This window comes from Chiloscyllium plagiosum, unplaced genomic scaffold, assembly GCF_037043375.1.
Source record: "Chiloscyllium plagiosum isolate Xiang-an unplaced genomic scaffold, Cpla_swu_hap1 HiC_scaffold_6, whole genome shotgun sequence".
Taxonomy (NCBI): Eukaryota; Metazoa; Chordata; class Chondrichthyes; order Orectolobiformes; family Hemiscylliidae; genus Chiloscyllium; species Chiloscyllium plagiosum.
The window spans coordinates 1477767-1496848 of NW_028270144.1; the positions used below are offsets into that span (position 1 = coordinate 1477767).

Sequence of the window (19082 nt, forward strand, 5' to 3'; positions counted from 1 at the left end):
TAAAAGGGACCTAATTGGCAACTTTTCACATAGAGGATGATACGTGTATGGAATGAGCTGCCAGAGGATGTGGTGGAGGCTGGTACAATTATAACATTTAAGAGGCATTTGGATGGGTATATGAATAGGAAAGGTTTGGAAGGATATGGGCCAAGTGCTGGCAAATGGGACTAGATTAATTTAGGATATCTGGTCGGCGTGGATGAGCTAGACTGAAGGGTTTGTTTCCGTGCTGTACATCTCTACAACTCTATGTCAGTGGCCGGCTCAGAATGAAACACAGGAGCAGTCTGGTACAAAGAGAGCTGCCAGGGCCCAGGCACCTACTTAGCCTCAGGTATAAAACATATGGCTGATCACAGCCATCAAGAAGCGTAATGGGGAATGTAGGCCAGAGAGCCTGGGGCACACAGTAAGCTGGAGTGAAGGATGAATGTTTTCATGAGTGAGGGCTCCAGCACGAGTGTCTTCATGGAAATATGGAAATGTTGGCAGCTGCCTCAGAGACCCAATCCAGCAGAATGCTTGGGGCGCCCAGGTTTCCAGGTGGAATTGCACTGTGTCAGTGAGTGCTCAGCATCAATAGCAAGGCACAAGACCCCTGCAGCTCACTCCAGCTGATCCTTTCTCTCAGAGAGAACAGGTGTTGCCAGCAGGAACCACACGGACAGGGAGCAACAGACACACACCCGAGAAGATTTGTCTCAAGACACTCAAGACATGCCTGACTCCTCCACGTCCCCCATTCCTGGGATCTCAAGCCTGCAGCAGTACAGGAAGGTGGGAGCCTGCACTGAGGCAGGACACACTCTGAGAAACTCCAACCTGCACAAGGGAGCAAATGCACAGATATTCAACATCCACAGAACATGGAACATCCACTCCAGCTGTTAGTATCAGGCCTGCATCGAGATATAGTGGAAGACAGAAAAGATACTGAGGGCACATGGAAAATGCAGAGAAATAAATTATTGTAAATAACAATCCCTTTAACTTTGCCAATGCATTTTCCCTTGAAGGTTATAATATCTGGATGTACTATTTTCACATGAGAGAAGAGAAGCCTCTTCCTACACCTCAAGGATTCAAGATGTTGCAATTGCCTCACGAGCCACTGGGTCCTTGGCTGGAGATGGTCTCAGGAAGGATCCTTCAACTCTAACTTTGAGGACTGCAGCCAAGGCATTGTGAAGCACTGTGAAGCTAACAGGAATACTCGCACACATCGGTCAACAATAACACCTATCGTACGGGTGAGAGTATGCAATCAGTGATGATATCTCAGGAGGGAAAAAGTATTTCCATGATATATATGCTTTTCAAGGGACTACAGCAATTTTCAAGATTGGTAGATTGTCAATGTCTCTTATAACATTTTACTTTGGTTGCTTTACAACAGTAACTGATCAAAAAGAAAGCTTTAAAAATCCTGTGGGCCACTCTCTGTAAATGTGTTTTGTCATATTTTTAGCATAAACCAGGACCGTTGCACAGAAATATAATTCAAATGGAACAATCATCTTTCTAACATTTTTCTGCCTTGTTCTGATGGAGAGTTGTACTTAGATTCCTGGTGAGTGAATAGAACATTGAGTATAGGAGTGGGATACCATGATATAGCTGTACAGGACATTGGTTAGACTACTTTTAAACTACTGCATTCAGTTTTTGACTCTCTGCTACAGGAAAGACGTTACTAAACTTGAAAGTGTGCAGAAAAGGTTTACAAAGATGTTGCTGGAGAGGCTGAACAGGCTGGGGCTATTTTCCTGGAGCATTGGAGGCTGAGGGGTGACCTTATAGAGGTTTATAAAATGATGAGGGGCATGGATAGAGTAAATAGTCAAGGTCTCTTTCCTGGGGCGGGGGGAGGGAGGGGGGGAGTGGGGGGCAAGAGTCCAAAACTGGAGGGCATAACTTTAGGGTGAGAGACAAAAGATATAAAAGAGACCTAAGGGGCAACTTTTTCATACAGAGGGTGGTGTGTGTATGGATGAGCTGCCAGAGGAAGTGGTGGAGGCTGGTACAATTGCAACAGTTAAGAGGCATTTGGATGGATATATGAATAGGAAGGGTTTGGAGGGATATGGGCGAAATGCTGACAAATGGGACTAGATGACTAGATTCATTTAGAATATCTGGTCAGTATGAACGAGTTGGACCGAAGGGTCTGTTTCCGTATTATACATCTTTACGACTCTATAATGTAGATGACAATGCAACATGAATCTGTTGTTTAGATTCATTCCAAGCAGGCTTGAAATCAATTTCTATGGTACAGAAATTTTCACTTTAACACATCAGAATGTAACTTTCTCTTCTAAATATAACCTAGTATAAGGAAGGTGCAAAGCATTCCAACTTCACCTGAGATCCTTTGCATTGTAAATAAAACATATACTTTACATGGGTTTTCATTGTTCTATAAACATTTAATATAACGAGTACCTCAATGTTTCCTGATCATTGGATAGAACTATATCTGATATTATACAAATCATTGCAAAACTACTGATTTGATTATTCATTCAATTTCTATTGGAATGTTTGTATCTAAAATTACATTTGGCATTATTGTAATAAACATGCAGAATCAATCACATTGTTATGGATTTTGTAAAGAGTTGTTTAAGATTTAATGTCACTATGTTATTGTTTGCTTTTGTGGATTATGCTCCCAACTTTTCTCCAAGTTTTCTGATTAATTCAGCAAGATCTTCTGTGTTTTGTGATTTCTCTTCAAGGAGTTCATATCGGAGACTGGAAATATCTTGTTTGATTTCCTTGAGTTCGCCTTGAAAATAACAAGAGGCAAACAAGTGAACAAACTATGTTGATAAAGAAGAAATTTTGCAACATAAATGATTTTGAATGGAAGTTTTGGAACTAAAAACATAAAAAGGCAAGATTATTACAATATTGAATAAAAAATACCCGCAGTTCAGGTCTAAAATTAACAAACATCCCTGCCAGTTCTAAGTACAATATATTGATATCAGTTGTTCAATAAACTAACTGTACTCTTGTAACATAAAATAATAGCTATCATAATAATATACAAGCTGCTTAACCACCCTTTTAGACTAATCTATGGATTTTTTCTAACTTGTCCTTTGTACTCACATAAATAGTAACTTTTATTTGTCATTTCTACCATATCCAACAAATAAAGTAAAAACGAGACAGTGTTCCTCCAGGACCGAGGGTGTTACATAGACAGCACAAACTACACACTCGTACACCGCATCAAGTGCATAAGAAGTGCAAAACACACAAGTTAACATGTAACAGAAGAACGATGAATAACAGGCATTTTTATAGAAGCAATACAAATGAATTTCAGATGGAAAAGAGTCTGATCATACTGTGTTAAGGGGCCTGATAGCCTGGGGAGAAGAAACTGTTGCACAGTCTGTCCGTGAGAGACCGAATGCTCCGGTATCTTCTGCCAGATGGCAGGAGGGAAAGGGTTTGAGAGAGGGGTGTGTGGGATCTCCCACAATGCTCTTAGCCTTTCGGATGCAGCGTGTCGTGTAAATGTCTGTAATGGGGGAAAGGGAGACCCCTATGATCTCAGCTGTTCTCATTATCCATTGTAGGGTCTTACAATCAGTGATGGTGCAATTCCCGAACCAGGGAGTGATGCAGTAGCTCAGGGTACTCTGAATGAACCCTCTGTAGAATGTGGTGAGGATGAGGGTTTGGGGTGGGTTTTCTTCAGTCTGCGCAGGAAGTAGAGATGCTGCTGGGCTTTCTTGGCTATGGAGCTGGTGTTGAGGGTCCAGGTGAGATTCTCCACCAGGTGTATGACAAGAAATTTGGTGCTCTTCATGATCTCCAAGGGGGCGCCGTCGATGTCCAGCGGAGAGTGGTTGCTCCATGCCCTCCTGAAGTCAACGACCATCTCTTTTGTCTTGTCCACATTCAGAGACAGGTTGTTGGCTCTGCACCAGTCCGTTAGCCACTGCACCTTCTTTCTGTATGCTGACACGTCATTCCTGCTAATGAGACCCACTACAGTCGTACCATCAACGAACTTGATGATGCAATTCAACCTATGCATCACTGCACAGTCGTGTGTCACCAGGGTGAACAGCAGTGGACTGAAGACTAGAACATTATAAATCTAGTTCCTATTAACATCCACCTCTCAACGGTTAGTGATGTGGATATTCTGATTTACACTTTCTGACATTTAAATTAAAGGAGCTTCCTTCTCTCAAACTAATGATATTAAGTGTTTTGATTTCTATTGTTTAAAGTTTTAGGTACTCATCAAAGTGAAGTATATTAGTGCTGGGGAATTCGGTATTTTTCTTTGCCAAATGTTTGCAAAGGCCAGGTACAACAGCAGGAGCAAATTACTGCAGATGCTGGAATCTGTACTGAAAATAACAAATGTTGATCACAGCGGGTCAGGCAGGATCCATGGAGAGAGAGCAACTAATGTTTCCAATCGCGATGACTCTTCCTCAGAACTGAAGTGAAGTGTGGAGGGGTCAGCATTTATGCTATAGTTGGAGGGATGGGGGGAGTTTGTAGTGCTGGTGGAGAAAGGATGTTGATAGTTCAGATTAAGTGATTAGAATGTGAGAATGGCAGAACAATGGAGTAGGTGAAAGTGAGAATTGCAGATGCTGAAGAGCAGAGTCAAGATAGAAGTGATGCGGGAAAAGCACAGCAGACCAGGCAGCAAAGAAAAATGGTGTATCTAACTGGCAAAGACCAAGCAGTCCCACTGGGGTTGGGGAGGGGAGAGAGGGTGACAGGGAGAGGGGAGAGAGGGTGAGAGAGGGTGACAGGGAGAGGGGAGAGAGGGTGACAGGGAGAGGGGAGAGAGGGTGAGAGAGGGTGACAGGGAGAGGGGAGAGAGGGTGAGAGAGGGTGACAGGGAGAGGGGAGAGAGGGTGAGAGAGGGTGACAGGGAGAGGGGAGAGAGGGTGAGAGAGGGTGACAGGGAGAGGGGAGAGAGGGTGACAGGGAGAGGGGAGAGAGGGTGAGAGAGGGTGACAGGGAGAGGGGAGAGAGGGTGAGAGAGGGTGACAGGGAGAGGGGAGAGAGGGTGAGAGAGGGTGACAGGGAGTGTAACAAGCAAAGCTAAAAGAAAGGCAATGGATTGGGTTCACAATCTGAAAGTGTTGAACTCAATATTGAGCCAAGAAGGTTTTAAGGACAGTTACAGTTAGACAGACTATTGTTTTGTTATTCTCTTAATCTGAACTGTCAACGTCTTTTTTCCCCCAACACTCCAGCTCTGACAAGAGTCATTTCGATTTTAAATGTTAGCTTGCTCTCTCTCCATGGATGCTGCCTGACCCACTGTGATCTCCAGCAATTCTTGTTTTCAGTTTTGGTACAACAGTATTAGACACAGACAAAATTTCCTTTTACTGTTCCCCTTAAATGTTCCCATGTCTCAATCTCCAAAGAGCATTTTTATTTCCACTATGATGACACTTTCCTATTTCTCACACTAGCCATCCTTCTGATTTTCCTGACAGCAGTTTTCTTTGGGAATTTCCACCCCTGAGTCAGAGATTGAAAAGTTCAAGCCTCATTCCAGACAGTTCCAGTAAGTGGACTCTGCTAGTCTTTAGATACTGGTTTGACATCCAGCAGGATACTTGGTTAGAATGACCACATTCTCCTGCTCTGAGACAGGGTCTCACTGCAGACAACCAGAACAGTCAGGGGTCAGACACCAGCTCTGAACATCATGTTACGTTCCACTGTGGTTAGCTGAATCTGATGTGTGTGGGAGACATGTCCCACTAGCCATCGTCTTACCCCGTTCCTGCATCCTACTAAATCACCACAGAGTAAATCGGATTCTTCAAAGTTGTTGCTCTTCAAACAGGGGGAGACACTCTAACTATAGAGGTCAATGAGGAAACCAATTGAAATCTGCTTCTGATATCCCATTGAGAGACTCAATGATGTCAAATGGGCAACTTGAGATAGGATCTACACAGTGGATGAATAATTTGTCTTGAAACATACTTCTTGACACCACACTAAAGGAAGGAAATTGAGGCTTTGGAGAGGGTGTTAAAGAGTTTTACCAGGATATTACCAGGATTGGAGTACAGTAGCTTTAAGGAGAGGTTGGACAAACTCAGATTATTTTCTCTAGAGCATCAGAGGCTGAGGGATGATCTGACAGAAGTAGATAAAATTCTGAGGGACATGGATAGGGTGGATAGTCAGAATCCCTTTACCAGGGTAGAAATGACAAATACTAAGTGGCATAGGTTTAAGGTAAGAGGGGGAAAGTTTAAAGGAGATGTCATGATTTGATCTGAAGTTTTTCAAAATATAGCAGTTTCCACTCAACAGAGAGTGCTGAGAAAAACAGAAATTTTTCAATGTATATGTGGTATGAATATAGCAACCTTACTCAATGACTCACCTTCATTGACTTCATCATTTTCCCGATCCATTTGAGCTTTCAATACGTATCTCTTGATGAGACGTTTCATTATTTTCTGCAGATAATAATATAGCAGCAAGTTACATGATAAACTGACAGCACATTAAATACCAAAGAACTGTCGATGGATGCTGCAAATCAGAAACAAAAACAGAAATTGCTGGAGAAACTCAGCAGGTCTGGCAGCATCTGTGGAGAGAATCCTGAAGAAGGGTCACTGGACCTAAAACGTTAATTGATGCTCTCTCTCCACAGCACAGCATCAAAGCCTGACAGTTTGTTCATTGTGGTAGCTAACTGACCAGCACTGGATTCCAAATATTGCATATATGAGTTAAAAATTATATACATCAATGTTTTCCTTCAGGATTCAGACAGTTTTAGAGTGATACAGTATAGAAACAGGCTCTTTGGCCCCCATTTCTCTGCCATCCCATTCCCCTGCACTCAGTCCATAGCCTACATTCTAAGTGCTCGTCCAGACTTGTCTGAAATGTTTTGCAAGAACCTATCTCCACCACTCTCTCAGGCAGCACCTTTGTACGAATTGTACTTACTTGAAGTGCTAAACGAAAAAGGTTGTGTAATTGCAACTGCAGCTCCAAGAACAGCAAAAAACCATCATGTCAATAAATGATTCAATAGCATTTTTAATTCAAGCAAATGGTACAAAAATCAGAGACTGAGTTTCACTAAGGTACATAGGTTGAATTCAGAAATTTTTGAAGTATGCAAATGTTTCTCAGTTTGAAGGGATTGTTTGCACTGCTTTGCCACCTGACTGATCACACCCACCGTCCTGAGTGGCAAAAATGGGGCCTGCTAGAATTGCAGCTGTTCATTCGGCACCTGACCATTTCCGAGGTACTGTTCTGACTCTGTGGAATATCAATCCTGGAGTGAGTACTGTTCCCATAGTAACTGTTGTTGCTCTTGTCCTTGTTGGGGCCAATAGACTCTGAGATTGATATTTGTTCTGTACTCTGTGCTGTCGGGAATATCACACTTTACTCATCAGTTTTGTGCAATGAAGGAGGAACTTGTCTAGTTATATGTCTAGATCTGGGGTTATGATGATTTATTTAGTGTTCATGTTCATCACAGGCAGCTAGTGTAACTCCACGAGTACCATGTTGTCCTATGGACTGACCCGTATTGAGAGTGTTGAATGTTTGCCCTCTGACTAGCTCTCCAGTGCACAAATCTCCCAACAATTTGACAGTTTTGTCAAAGTGGAGATTGGTTTCCTATCATTTCACTTTGATTTTAAAGCTCACTCCTGTCAGTGATTCTAGTTTCAGACTTTTTTTAAGTTGTCATTTGAAAAATAGTTTGGGTATGATGTGACATTAATCATTGGACTGAACTACTCTCTATGCCTTCAGTAAGTGTAATTCTCCACTCGTGGATTGCTTTCTACAGGTCCATGCCGGATAGTCCTTGTTTAGGTGACTTTTACCACTGCCTCAGCTTTTCCATTGAACTGGAAATAGTGTGGAGATGATGTGATTAGACTAGATTAGATTCCCTGCAGTGTGGTAACAGGCCCTTCAGCCCAACAAGTCCACACTGACCCTCCGAAGAGCAACCCACCCAGACCCATTCCCATACATTTACCCCTGATTAATGCACCTAACACTATGGGCAATTTAGCATGGCCAATTCATCTGACCTGCACATCTTTGGACTGTGGGAGGAAACCAGTGCACCCGGAGGAAACCCAGGCAGACATGGGGAGAATGTGCAAACTCCACACAGGCAGTCGCCCAAGGCAGGAATTAAACCCAGGTCCTTGGCACTGTGAGGCAGCAGTGCTAACCACTGAGCCATGTGTGTGATGTTGAATTTCCTAATTATTTATGAAGCACATGAATTTTTTTACTGGTGTATTTAGAGCACTTTTCACTGATCACAATGTCTTCCATGCTGTAACATTTAAACATATTTCCAAACATTTGACAGTTTCAATGGGAGTAAGACAGCGGTAGTTGAAGGTGATGAGATAATTATCTGCTATGAGAATGAAGAGGTCTGCTGCAAGTTTCCTCCATGGTCTCTCTGTAATATTATGAGTTGTAAGTGGCTCATTAGCATTGTATTCACTACAAACATTGCAATGGCTGATATTGTCCTTAATCTCACATTTAGCATGGACAGCATTTCTTTTGCCTTCCTCACATGAATCTTAATTCCCTGATGCATCACTCTTCTCATCTCCTTCAGGACAATGACTCTATTTCTGTTTTACAAAAGGTCATCTTGAATTATCATTTCATCTTTTGATGCAAATGTTCTCACACATCACAACGTGTGTCGCCTCAATCATTTCAAGCTAACTTTTCATTATTAATTCCTGCAGGATGTGGAGAGTTGCTTCTAGTTGCACCATTTGCCTGATGTGAGCAAATACTTGTCTTTCACATTCAATATCTCAGCTCAATGAGAAATTACAGAGAATGTTGAGCTGTTATTTCTCATTGTGAAAATTTCCAAATTCATTCTGTCTTAGCATTCTCAACAGCATGGCGACAGTGTATATCTGCTACCCTTGCTTGTACACCACATCCAAATAATATTTCTACAAACAAATTACAGTCTTTGCAGATGTTTTTATCGAATAGAGGTGGATTGAGAAAGATGATTCAAACAGGCTAATGGTCAGGTCCTATTGTCACTTCCTCTCTCATAATTAAAATGTTTATAAGCAAAGACAAGAGCTCCACACTCTTTCTTTATATGTGCACGACATCATTTCTTTTGCATCATTTGCAACCGACTGTCCTTACTGCATAAGGATTGTTTTAGAACATAGAACACAAACCAAACAGCGCAGAACAGGCCATTCAGCCCTCGATGTTGCGCCGACCTGTGAACGATTTTCAGCTTGTCCCCCGACACTATCCCAAAATCATCCATGTGCTTATCCAAGGATTGTTTAAATCTCCCTAATGTGGCTGAGTTAACTATATTGGCAGGCAGGGCATTCCATGCCCTTACCACTCTCTGAGTAAAGAACCTGCCTCTGACATCTGTCTTAACTCTATCACCCCTCAATTTGTAGTTATGCTGCCTCGTACAAGCTAACGTCATACAACATAGAACATAGAACATAGAACATAGAACATAGAACATAGGACATAGAAGAATACAGTGCAGTACAGGCCCTTTGGCCCTCAATGTTGCGCCGATCCAAGCCCACCTAACCTACACTATCCCACTATCCTCCATATGCCTATCCAATGCCCGCTTAAATGCCCATAAAGAGGGAGAGTCCACCACTGCTACTGGCAGGGCATTCCATGAACTCACGACTCGCTGAGTAAAGAACCTACCCCTAACATCTGTCCTATACCTACCACCCCTTAATTTAAAGCTATGCCCCCTTGTAATAGCTGACTCAATACGTGGAAAAAGGTTCTCATGGTCAACCCTATCTAAACCCCTAATCATCTTGTACACCTCTATCAAGTGACCCCTAAACCTTTTTCTCTCCAATGAAAACAACCCCAAGTGCCTCAGCCTTTCCTCATACGATCTTCCTATCATACCAGGCAACATCCTGGTAAACCCCCTCTGCACCCGTTCCAGAGCCTCCACATCCTTCCTATAGTATGGCGACCAAAACTGCACACAATACTCCAGATGCGGCCGCACCAGAGTCTTATACAACTGCAACATGATCTCAGGACTCCGGAACTCAATTCCTCTACCAATAAAAGCCAGTACGCCATATGACTTCTTCACCACACTATTTACCTGGGTGGCAACTTTCAAAGATCTGTGTACATGGACACCAAGATCCCTCTGCTCATCCACACCACCAAGTATCCGACCATTAGCCCAGTACCCCATCTTTTTGTTACTCTTAAATCATCATCCGAGGGAAAAGACTTTCACTGTCTACTTTATCTACTCCTCTGATCATCTTGTATGTCTCTATCAAAGCCCCCCTAAGCCTTCTTCTTTCCAATGAGAACAGACCCAAGTCTCTCAGCCTTCCCTCCAGACCAGGCAACATCCTGGTAAATCTCCTCTGCATCATTTCCAATGCTTCCACATTTTTCCTGAAATATGGCATCCAGAACTGTACACAATATTCCAAGTGAGGCCGCACCAGCGTTTTGTATAGTTGCAGCATGATATTGCAGTTCCGGAACTCAATCCCTCTACCAATGAAACCTAACACACCGTACGCCTTCTTAACAGCACTATCAACCTGGGTGGCAACTTTCAGGGATCTATGTACATGGACTCCAAGATCCCTCTGCACATCCACACTACCAAGAATCTTTCCATTGACCCAGTACTCTGCCTTCCTGTTATGCTTCCCAAAGTGCATCACCTCACATTTAGCTGCATTGAACTCCATTTGCCACCTTTCAGCCCAATTCTGCAGTTTATTCAAGTCCCCCCGCAACCTGTAACATTCTTCCACACTGTCCACTACTCCACCGACTTTAGTGTCATCTGCAATTTTACTAACCCATCCACCTATGCCTGCGTTTAAGTGATTGATAAAAATGACAAACAGCAGTGGTCCCAAAACAGATCCTTGTGGCACACCACTAGTAACCGTACTCCAGGCTGAATATTTTCCATCAACCACCACTCGCTACCTTCTTTCAGAAAGCCACTTTCTAATCCAAACTGCTAAATCACCCTCAATTCCATGCCTCTGCATTTTCTCCATCAGCGTACCATGTGGAACCTTATCAAAGGCTTTACTGAAGTCCATGTATACCACAGCAACTGCCCTACCCTCATCTACATGCTTGGTCACCTTCTCAAAAAACTCAATGAGGTTTGTGAGACATGACCTGCCCTTGACGAAACCATGTTGACTATCTGAAGTCAAATTGTTGCTTGCTAGATGATTATAAATCTTATCTCTTATAATCCTTTCCAAAACCTTTCCTACAACAGAAGTAAGGCTCACTGGTCTATAATTACCTGGGTCATCTCTGCTGCCCTTCTTGAACAAGGGCACAACATTTGCAATCCTCCAGTCCTCTGGTACTAAACCTATAGACAATGATGACTCAAATATCAAAGCCAAAGGCTCTGTTATCTCCTCCCTAGCTTCCCAGAGAATCCTTGGATAAATCCCATCTGGCCCAGGGGACTAGTCTTCTTTCACTCCTAGAATTGATAACTAACCTCGAACCTTTCAAATCTAATATCTCATACCTCATTCTTCTCCTCTACAATATTCTCCTTTTCCTGAGTGAAAACTGATGAGAAATGTTTGATTAGCACCTCTCTGATCTCCACAGGATCCACACTGAACTTCCCACTTCTGTCTTTGACTGGCCCTATTCCTACCCTAACCATCCTTTTATTCCTCACATACCTATTGAAAGCTTTAGGGTTCTCCTTTATTCTATTTGCTAAAGACTGCTCGTGTCCTCTCTGTGCTCTTCTTAACTCTCTCTTTAAATCCTTCCTAGCTGATCTGTAACTCTCCATCGCCTCATCTGAACCATCTTGTCTCATCAACACATAAGCCTCCTTCTTCTGCTTAACAAGAAATACAATTTCTGTCGTAAACCACGGTTCCCCTACCTTATCACTTCCTCCCTGCCTGACCGGGACATACCTATCAAGGACACACAATATCTGTTCCTTAAACCAGCTCCACATTTCCATTTTCTGCATCCCCTGCATTTTGCTACCCTATTCTATGCATCCTAATTCTTGCCTAATTGCATTATAATTGCCTTTGCCCCATCGATAACTCTTGAGCTGTGGCATGTACCTATCCCTTTCCATCACTAAACTAAACATAACTGAATTATGGTCACTTTCTCCAAAGTGCTCACCTACAACTCAATCAAACACCTGGCCTGGTTCATTACCAAGCACCAGATCCAGTGTGGCCTCCCCTCTTGTCAGCCCTTCGACATACTGTGTCAGGAAACCCTCCTGTACATATTGGACAAAAATGGATCCATCCAACGTACTGGAGTTATAGCATTTCCAGTCAATGTTGGGGAAGTTAAAGTCCCCTATAATGACCACCCTGTTCCTTTCACTCCTGTCCAGAATAATTTTGCCAATCCTCTCCTCCACTTCCCTGGAACTCTGCAGAGGCCTTTAAAAAACTCGAAGCAGTGTGACCTCTCCTCTCCTGTTTCTAACCTCAGCCCACACTACCTCAGTAGACAAGTCCTCATCAAAAGTTCTTTCAGCCACCGATATACTATCCTTGACTAACAAGGCCACACCTCCCCCTCTTTTATGGCCTTGCCTGTTCTTAATGAAAGATCTAAACCTGCAACATCCATTCTTCACCCTGCTCCATCATGTCTACGAAATGGCCACAACATTGAAGTCCCAGGTATCTATCCGTGCTGCAAGCTCACCTACCTTATTTAGGATACTTCTGGCATTGAAGTAGACACACTTCAAACCACTTCACTGTCTGCCAGCATATTCCTGTGACCCTGAAATCCTGTCCCTGTCCTCCCTACTCTCATTCCCCTCTGCACTGCCACTACACCTTCAGTTCCCATCCCCCTGCTGAGCTAGTTTAAACCCACCCGAATAGCACCAGCAAATTTCCCACCCAGGATATTAGTACCCCTCTGGTTCAAATGAAGACTGTCCTGTTTGTACAGGTCCCACCTTCCCCAGAATGAGCCCCAATTATCCAAGTACCTGAAACCCTCCCTCCTGCACCATCCTTGCAGCCACATGTTCAGCTGATATCTCTCCCTATTTCTTGCCTCGCTATCACATGGCACGGGTAACAAACCAAGATAACTCTGTTATAGCTTTTAGCTTCCACCCTAGCTCCCTGAAATCCTGCCTTACATCCCTATCCCTCTTTCTACCTACGTCGTTGGTACCTACATGGACAACGACTTGAGGCTGGTCACCCTCTCCCTTCAGGACCCTAAAGACACGATCCGAGACATCGTGGACCCTGGCACCTGGGAGGCAACACACCAACCATGAGTCTCGTTCGTTCCCAACAAACCTTCTATCTGAGCCTCTAACTATTGTGTCCCCAATGACTAACACTCTTCTCCTTTCCCTCCTTCTCTTCTGTGCAACAGGGACAGGCTCTGTGCCAGACACCTAGGCCCCACTGCATACCCCTGGTAAGTCATCCCCCTCAACAGTATCCAAAACGGTATACATGTTTTTCAGGGGAACAACCACAGGGGATCCCTCCACTGACTGTTTTTCTTCCTTTACTGGTTTTGCACTGAATGATGACTTTGTCGTTGACATCGTAGTACCTGAGCACTGGTGTTGCCATCACTGGTGAAAGCTGTTTCTTGTTTTGTACACTGACCTCAGCTGTGACTTTCAGTTGAGGTTCACACTTTGCTAACAAACAAGGGAAAAGCTTTAATGGACAGCTCAAACAGCAAACCAAATCATTGCATCATTTTCAAAGCTGTGTCACTGCTTCTCTGTGAGAGCTCTCACCTCGTTAGCATCAGACAAAGTTCTTTCACGGTCACTACATGACTTATTGTCCTGACTTTGGACATCTTTAGTTGTACCTTTTTCATGTTCATCTTCATGTTCATCTGGTGAAGTCTCACCATCAGGAACACTGGGTTCTGATCATGGTCTGCAATGATTTCTTCTATTGTGCCTCCATATTTATAGATCAGCAGATCGGCAACAATAGATTGCACTCTGGGAAAAATCACTGACAACATCATGCCCTCTGTGTTGATATTATTCCAGGGCAATGAAAATGTCAAAAGGTGTGTGCGCTACCATCTGTATATCTCACGTGATAGACAAAATCTGGGTAGAAAATCACTTTTTCATCCAGGTTCATTTGCCAGTAACTACCTTTGCATCAAGGGCAACAAAACTTTGTCTTTCCAGGTTTTGGCAAAATTTCTTCTAGGTTGGCATGAGGTGTTCCATCTCACCAACTTTATTGATATCCTTTAAACTAGGCCCAATCTCAGCTTTCCAGGGGATTTTTTTCACTGCTGCTGTGCGACAAATCCTGTGTGTATGTATTGTCATTTTCATAATTATTTTCTTCTTTCCCAGCTCATCTGTCTCTTCTTTGAGGACAATTGAAATACTCCTCAATGGTGCTAAGTTGGTCTCTTACTCTCACCAACTTCAACTATATTAACCAAGAGCAATAAAAAAAATCTTTGTAATCTTCTCTGATCTGTTCAGCAGTTAATGACTTAGTGGCCGACGAAATGCTACAAATCTGTTGTAACAGCTGTGGTGTTCCTGGACCTGTTTTGAGATGATCCATAGTATCACTACAGTGTGGCAATAGGCCATTTGGCTCACACCAACTCAGCTCCCCTACTATATCCCTGTAACCCTGCATTTCCTATGGTTAATCCACCGAACCCACTATGGTACAATTCAGCATGGCCAATCCACCTAACCTGCACATCTTTGGACTATAAGAGGAAACCGAAGCACAGAGTGGAAACCTACGCAGACACGGGGGAGAATGTGCAAACTCTACACAATCACCTGAGGGTGGAATTGAAGCTGGGGCCTGGCACTGAGAGGTAGCAGTAGGCCAATGTGCCATCTCAAGAGATGAGTAAATGTTTCTTTATGCCTGCTATCTGGAACTGAAGATCTTCATTCATCCCATTGCATGAGATCCTTTATTTCTCCTCTTCCAACACGCGCAAATAACTTTCTTAAGGGTGATTTTCTTCCCCTCAGCAAATGTGCTTTCAAGCTTAGACCCCTTACGCTTGAGATCACTTATGCCAGAGATAAACTTATTTCTGATTAAACCATACTCCCAGTTGTCAAAATGAAGGATTAGTGTGATGTATTAATACCATCACTTTCTGCTATTACAGGTACTAGCGCGATGTATCAATCTCATCGCTTTCTGGTATTAGAGGTATGAGCGCAATCTATCAACGCCATCGCTTTCTGATATTAAAGATATTAGCGCAATGTACCAATCCCATCACTTTCTGGTATTACATGAATTAGCGCGATGTATCAACGCCATCACTTTCTGGTGTTACAGATATTAGCGCGATGTATCAATGCCATCACTTTCTGGTGTTACAGGTATTAGCGCGATGTACCAATCCCATCACTTTCTGGTATTACAGGTATTAACGCGATGTATCAACGCCATCGCTTTCTGGTGTTACAGGTATTAGCGCGATGTATCAACGTCATCACTTTCTGGTATTACAGGAATTAGCGCGATGTATCAATGCCATCGCTTTCTGGTGTTACAGGTATTAGCGCGATGTATCCACGCCATCACTTTCTGGTGTTACAGGTATTAGCGCGATGTATCAACGCCATCACTTTCTGGTGTTACAGGTATTAGCGCGATGTATCAACGTCATCACTTTCTGGTATTACAGGAATTAGCGCGATGTACCAATCCCATCACTTTCTGGTGTTACAGGTATTAGCGCGATGTATCAATGCCATCACTTTCTGGTGTTACAGGTATTAGCGCGATGTATCAATGCCATCACTTTCTGGTGTTACAGGTATTAACGCGATGTACCAATCCCATCACTTTCTGGTGTTACAGTTATTAGCGCGATGTATCAATGCCATCACTTTCTGGTGATACAGGTATTAGCGCGATGTATCAACGCCATCACTTTCTGGAGTTACAGGTATTAGCGCGATGTACCAATCCCATCACTTTCTGGTGTTACAGGTATTAGCGCGATGTACCAATGCCATCACTTTCTGGTGTTACAGGTATTAACGCGATGTATCAATGCCATCACTTTCAAATGTTACAGGTATTAGCGCGATGTACCAATGCCATCACTTTCTGGTGTTACAGGTATTAACGCGATGTATCAATGCCATCACTTTCAAATGTTACAGGTATTAGCGCGATGTATCAATGCCATCACTTTCTGGTGTTACAGGTATTAGCGAGATGTACCAATGCCATCGCTTTCTGGTGTTACAGGTATTAGCGCGATGTATCAATGCCATCACTTTCAAGTGTTACAGGTATTAGCGCGATGTATCAATGCCATCACTTTCTGGTGTTACAGGTATTAACGCGATGTATCAATGCCATCACGTTCAAGTGTTACAGGTATTAGCGTGATGTACCAATCCCATCACTTTCTAGTGATACAGGTATTAGCGCGATGTACCAATGCCATCACTTTCTGGTATTACAGGTATTAATGCGATGTATCAATGCCATCACTTTCTGGTGTTACAGGTATTAGCGCGATGTATCAATGCCATCACTTTCTGGTGTTACAGGTATTAACGCAATGTATCAATGCCATCACTTTCTGGTGTTACAGGTATTAGCGTGATGTACCAATCCCATCACTTTCTGGTGATACAGGTATTAACGCGATGTATCAATGCCATCACTTTCTGGTGTTACAGGTATTAGCGTGATGTACCAATCCCACCACTTTCTGGTGTTACAGGTATTAACGCGATGTATCAACGACATCACTTTCTGGTGTTACAGGTATTAGCGTGATGTACCAATCCCACCACTTTCTGGTGTTACAGGTATTAACGCGATGTATCAACGACATCACTTTCTGATATTACAGGTATTAGCGCGATGTACCAATCCCATCACTTTCTGGTGATACAGGTATTAGCGTGATGTACCAATGCCATCACTTTCTGGTATTACAGGTATTAGCGCGATGTACCAATCCCATCACTTTCTGGTGTTACAGGTATTAGCGCGATGTATCAATCCCACCACTTTCTGGTGTTACAGGTATTAACGCGATGTATCAACGCCATCACTTTCTGGTGATACAGGTATTAGCGCGATGTACCAATGCCATCAATTTCTGGTGTTACAGGTATTTATGCGATGTACCAATGCCATCACTTTCTGGTGTTACAGGTATTAGCGCGATGTATCAATGCCATCACTTTCTGGTGTTACAGGTATTAGCGCGATGTATCAATGCCATCACTTTCTGGTGTTACAGATATTAGCGCGATGTATCAATGCCATCGCTTTCTGATGATACAGGTATGAGCGCGATGTATCAACGCCATCACTTTCTGGTATTAAAGGTATTAGCGTGATGTACAAATGCTATCACTTTCTGGTATTACAGGTATTAGCGCGATGTATCAATGCCATCGCTTTCTGATGATACAGGTATTAGCGCGATGTATCAACGCCATCACTTTCTGGTATTAAAGGTATTAGCGTGATGTACAAATGCTATCACTTTCTGGTGTTACAGGTATTAGCGCGATGTATCAACGCCATCACTTTCTGGTGTTACAGATATTAGCGTGATGTATCAATCCCATCACTTCCTGATGCATCAGGTATTAGCGCGATGTATCATTCCCATCACTTTCTGGTGTTACAGGTATTAGCGCGATGTATCAATGCCATCACTTTCTGGTGTTACAGGTATTAGCGCGATGTATCAATCCCATCGCTTTCTGGTGTTACAGGTATTAGCGCGATGTATCAATGCCATCGCTTTCTGGTGTTACAGGTATTAGCGCGATATACCAATCCCATCGCTTTCTGGTATTACAGGTATTAGCGCGATGTATCATTCCCATCACTTTCTGGTGTTACAGGTATTAGCGCGATATACCAATCCCATCGCTTTCTGGTATTACAGGTATTAGCGCGATGTATCATTCCCATCACTTTCTGGTGTTACAGGTATTAGCGCGATGTATCAATGCCATCACTTTCTGGTGTTACAGGTATTAGCGCGATGTATCAATCCCATCACTTTCTGGTGTTACAGGTATTAGCGCGATGTATCAACGCCATCACTTTCTGGTGTTACAGGTATTAGCGCGATGTACCAATCCCGTCACTTTCTGGTATTACAGGTATTAGTGCGATGTACCAATCCCATCGCTTTCTGGTGTTACAGATATTAGTGCGATGTTCCAATCCCATTGCTTTCTGGTGTTACAGGTATTAGCGCGATGTATCAACGCTATCACTTTCTGGTATAAAACCATAGAAGTGGAAGTAAGGCCATTCGGCCCATCGGGTCCACTCCGCCATTCAATCATGGTTGATGGGCATTTCAACTCCACTTACCCACATTCTCCCTGTAGCCCTAAATTCCTTGTGACATCAAGAATTTATCAATGTCTGTCTTGAAGACATTTAGCATCCCGGCCTCCACTGCACTCCGCGGCAATGAATTCCACAGGCCTACCACTCTCTGGCTGAAGAAATATCTCTACATTTCTGTTCTGAATTGACCCCTTCTAATTCTAAGGCTGTGTCCACCGGTCCTAGTCTCCTCACCTAATGGAAACAATTTCCTAGCGTCCACCCTTTCCAAGCCATGTATTATCTTGTAAGTTTCTATTAGATCTCCCCTTAATCTTCTCAACTCCAATGAATACAATCCCAGGATCCTCAGCTATTCCTCGTATGTTAGACCTACCATTCCAGGGATCATCTGTGTGAATCTCCACTGGACATGCTCCAGTGCCAGTATGTCCTTCCTGAGGTGTGGGGACCAAAACTGGACACAGTACTCCAAATGGGGCCTAACCAGAGCTTTATAAAGTCTCAGTAGCACAACGGTGCTTTTATATTCCAACCCTCATGAGATAAATGACAACATTACATTCGCTTTCTTAATCACGGACTCAACCTGCATGTTTACCTTTAGAGAATCCTCGACTAGCACTCCCAGATCCCTCTGTACTT

The 19082-nt window shown here is 43.2% G+C and overlaps 1 protein-coding gene across 2 annotated transcripts in view; it reads right to left on the minus strand.

Annotated features, from left to right (window-relative positions):
* Positions 1-2411: 2411 nt before the first annotated feature.
* The window catches only part of LOC122553908 (short transient receptor potential channel 6-like), a 138569-nt gene continuing 121898 nt past the window's right edge, over positions 2412-19082 (minus strand). For both annotated transcript variants that reach the window (XM_043698415.2, XM_043698412.2), the window contains 2 exons: positions 6410-6485; positions 2412-2794 (listed from right to left, as the gene is read on the minus strand). In XM_043698415.2, the coding sequence (XP_043554350.2) occupies positions 2670-2794; positions 6410-6485 (201 nt within the window). In that variant the 3' untranslated portion in view covers positions 2412-2669. The remainder of the gene's footprint in view (positions 2795-6409; positions 6486-19082) is intronic.